Genomic DNA, 4,111 nt, shown 5'->3' with positions numbered 1-4,111 from the left:
TGGTGACTGTATTTTGGGGATTCCAAAGAGGTCATCTTGGTAGACTTTCTGGAAGGACACAGAATGATTACTGCACAAATAGCATTATGAACTTTTAAGAAAACTGAAAATTGCATTGGTGAGAAAAAGGACAGGAAAACTGTGCTGAGGACATTTTTTTTCCATCATGACAATGCATCTGCTTATTCTTAGAGGGTAGCAAGGGTTGTCCTATGAGAATTTTTAAAATATCGGGAAACTTTACCCATCCATCCTAGAGACCTGATCTTGCCCCTTCAGACTTCTTTTTGTTTCCCAACTTCAACGACCATTTAAAAAGAACACAACTGGTCTCCCTCAAGAATGCAAAAACTACTGTTTTGATGTCAAAGAGCACAGAACTCTTCAAGGAAAGGCTGCTGTTGTTAACTGCCATCCAGTCGGTTCTGTGTCATGGTGACCTTGTATAGGGTTTCCGAGGAGCAGCTGGTGGGTTTTAACAGCCGACCTTGTGGTTCACAGTCTAGGGCTGGTCCTACAGTGCCGTATACTAGGAGCAGGGTTAGAGAGGTAGAAACACTGCCTTCAGAGGTGTATAGCTGTAGATGGAGGCGATGTTGAGAAACAATAACTTCACATTTTGATATTTGTGTAATAAAGGCTTCCATGATTTTGCAGCAATGCTTTTGACCCTTGTGCATTTTACCATAACAAACTTTTTGTAAAGTACATACTTTTTAAAACCTCAGATGTATCTGGATTTGCACCCTACATTCCCGCAGTGTGCCACTGAGAAAGGCACTTCAGTTTCTGTGCTGTACGTTTTCCATCTGTAAATGGAGGATGATCATGGGGTCTAAATAAGCTACTCTATGTCAAGTGCCCAGCAAGTACCAGGCACCAGTGATAAGAGCTCCGTCAGAGGGCACCAGTGTCATTCCCACCCACTTCCCCAGGTTACTCCCAAAGCTCCTTTTCTTGTGGGAATGGGTAGTCTGAGAAGAGACCCTTAAGAGACTACTGAAGGAAGAGTGTGCTTTCTGAGGCTAATCACATACAAGAACAAGCATTTGCCCTGGTGTTTAATTTAAAACGTTTAATTACTTAAAACAAGATAAAAATGGTTCCACAGCCAGAAGTCCCCGTAAATGGATTGAATGGAAAACAAGGAGCCTGTAATTTAAAATCTTCTATCAAAGTACTCTTAGAAATCTGAATATGTCATTATTTCCCAATATAGATGTCACCAACCAGCCCAGTCCCAGTCCAACCCCAAAGTAGACACCAAAGCTTGGGTGATGGAAGCTTTCATTTTTAAAGTATTTGCCTTGCATGAAAGGACTGTCTGTTTTCTTGTAGGGTGGAAGAAAGTTTTAAAACCTTATTTTGGTCCATATTTGGCTTGTCTGAAGTGATCTCGGTGGTGCTGAAATATGACCACAAATTCATCGAGAACATTGGCTACGTTCTCTATGGCGTTTATAATGTCACCATGGTGGTAGTGCTGCTCAATATGCTAATAGCCATGATCAACAACTCCTATCAGGAAATTGAGGTAAGAAAGCTCATTGAAAACGTTCTCTCCCACTTGGTTTCATTGACATTGCTGTTTTCACCTCTGAGGGTAATGAAGCCCATGTATTATTAAAAGTGAAGCCAGAACAACAGGCATTCTTCCTGGGTTGCTTCCAGAAATGACTCCAGTCAATCCGCTGCATGGCAAAGCAGGCACGATCACATAAAATGACGCAAGAACACAGACGTACGTTTTCGTCTTACCTAGTGCTACAGTAACAAAAAATGCCACAAATGAGAGGCTTTAAAGAACAGAAATGTATTTTCTCACAGTTCTGGAGGCTCAAAGTTTGAAGCAGGATCTCAGCCACATTGCTCATTTCTGTTGGTCGTTCTCCTGGATTCTGGTGTCCTCTTGCTACTTCTAGATGCATCTGTATTTCATGGTGCCTCTCCCATCTAGATGTTCAAGTGTACTTGCCTGTGTGTCATCTCTGTCTCTATTCTGTGTTTTATGTAAGAGATCACTCAGAAACTATTAAATTTAGAGGCCCACACTATTTAAGCAGGGCCTCATTGACATGTCAAAAAAATTCTATTTTCAAATAGGATTATTTTATTAATACAGTCCATATTTCTTTTGGGGAGACACAGTTCAAGTCATAGCATATATACAAGAGGGCTTCAAAAAACTCATGGAAAAATTCTATTTTCTTTTCATCCCATTTTTCCATTGAACTTTTCAAAGTTCACTCATCTGTATGTGTGTGGGGGGGGAGGGGGCACGTACATATATGTGTATATAATATACATGATAATTGAGATCATAAAACTTTCCTCTTTCATATACGTCCCCTCGAGGTATTATATAAGTGGTCCATGACCAATCAGAATGGCTATGTCCTATTATGCTTCTCCCAGCACCTACTGTACATCAGGGGTCCTGGTGTGGCACTGTGGGTTAATGTGCCAGACTGCAAAGCCGTTTGAACTGCAAGGTCGGCGGTTCAGGCTCACCAGCTGCTCATCAAAAACCCTTTACAGGGTTGCTATGGGTTGGAACTGACTCGAAAACACTTCACAACAACAACTGTACATCAAGCTTGTGTTGGGCACTGTTGATAGAGAGATGTCTAAGACACAATCACTGCCCTTGAGAAGGAATCATAGTTCAGTATGAAAAACATATAGGTCCATGAACAAATCACCATACCCTGGGGTTAGTGCAATCAAAGAAGCCCTACCAGATGCAAGAGATGCAAAGCAGAGAGAGTCATTGACTATGGGGGAGATTGGAGGGAGACAGCTTCCAGAGGTGAGCTATTGGAAAGCCATTTAAAGATGAATACATTTGAAGTTTTGCTAGACAGATAAGGTGTGTGTCAAAATCTAAAACACATCAAGCACAAACTACTGATTGCAGCCTTGTTTCAAATAGTAAGGAATTAAAAACAAACTAAATGAGCATTGTTGTTGTTGTTATTAAATGCCTTCAAGTCATTTCTGACTCATAGTGACCCTGTATAAGGTTTCTGAGAAGCGGTTGATGCATTTGAACCACTGACTTTGCGGTTCAAACGGACCTTGCTGTCCAGTGCATTATCCCACAGTGCCACACCAGGACTCCAAATGAGCATTGTCGTTGTTGTTAAATGCTGTCAAGTCAGTTCCCACCCATAGTGGCCCTATATAGGGTTTCCGAGGAGTGGCTGGTGGGTTTGAAACACTGATCTTATAGTTCAAACTGGCCTTGCAGTCCAGTACATTATCGTGCAGCACCATATCAGGACTCAAATGTGCATCAGTAGGATTCTATTTAAAAGTTTAGAATGCAACTGTTAAAACAAAAAAATGAGCCTATCGTCTACATACTGATGTGGAATGACCTTTAGTTGTAGTGTTAAGAAAAATCAAATTATAGCACAATGCATATATATCCACTACTGTCTAGTAAATTCCAGCTCATAGCAGCCCTTTAAGACAGAATAGAACCAGGGGAGTAATTGACTTTGCAGTCTGTGAGTGGAGGTCCCTGGGACCATCAAGTGAGAGGAGAGGAGAGCGGGACCCTACCCAAAGAAGCAGTGGCACCAGAGATGAAGGCAGAGACAATGACGTGGAGGGATGGAGTGGCTGGGAACATTAGGCCCAGAGAGTGAGAGGGCTGTGTGCTGATGACTGAGGGCCAGGCTGGCAGGGTATTCCCTTTGATTGGTTGATGATGCGTGGAGGGGATTGTAACCATGGCAAAGAAATGATATATGATAAGATGAATGTAAAGCTAATGTCCTCCAATGTAAACTATCACATAATTCACAATAAAACATTTTAAAAAAAAGAAGAATAGAACCACCCATATGGTTTCTGAGGTTGTAGATATGTATGGAAGCAGACTGCCACATTCTTATCTTGTGGAGTGGCTCGTGGCATGTAACCACCGACCTTTCTGTTCGCAGCCCAGTGCTTTAACTATTGCACCACAAGGCTCTTCAAAATAATGTTTGTAATGTTCTCTATTTTGTATGAAAGAAGAGGAATGATGAATAATTAATTTATTTTGTGTTGTTGTTGTTAGGTGCCACTGAGTGGGAACTAACTCATAGTGACCCTATGCACA

The 4,111-nt window shown here is 41.5% G+C and overlaps 1 protein-coding gene across 1 annotated transcript in view; it reads left to right on the top strand.

Moving 5' to 3' along the window:
* Positions 1-4,111, top strand: part of TRPC7 (transient receptor potential cation channel, subfamily C, member 7) — a 227,663-nt gene that overhangs the window by 202,253 nt on the left and 21,299 nt on the right. Inside the window, exon 7 of the mRNA XM_006866215.1 lies at positions 1,339-1,534. Coding sequence (XP_006866277.1) covers positions 1,339-1,534 — 196 coding nt within the window. The remainder of the gene's footprint in view (positions 1-1,338; positions 1,535-4,111) is intronic.

The sequence above is a fragment of the Chrysochloris asiatica genome, unplaced genomic scaffold, assembly GCF_000296735.1.
Source record: "Chrysochloris asiatica unplaced genomic scaffold, ChrAsi1.0 scaffold00087, whole genome shotgun sequence".
Lineage (NCBI taxonomy): Eukaryota > Metazoa > Chordata > Mammalia > Afrosoricida > Chrysochloridae > Chrysochloris > Chrysochloris asiatica.
This window is presented reverse-complemented; position numbering and strand designations above follow the sequence as displayed.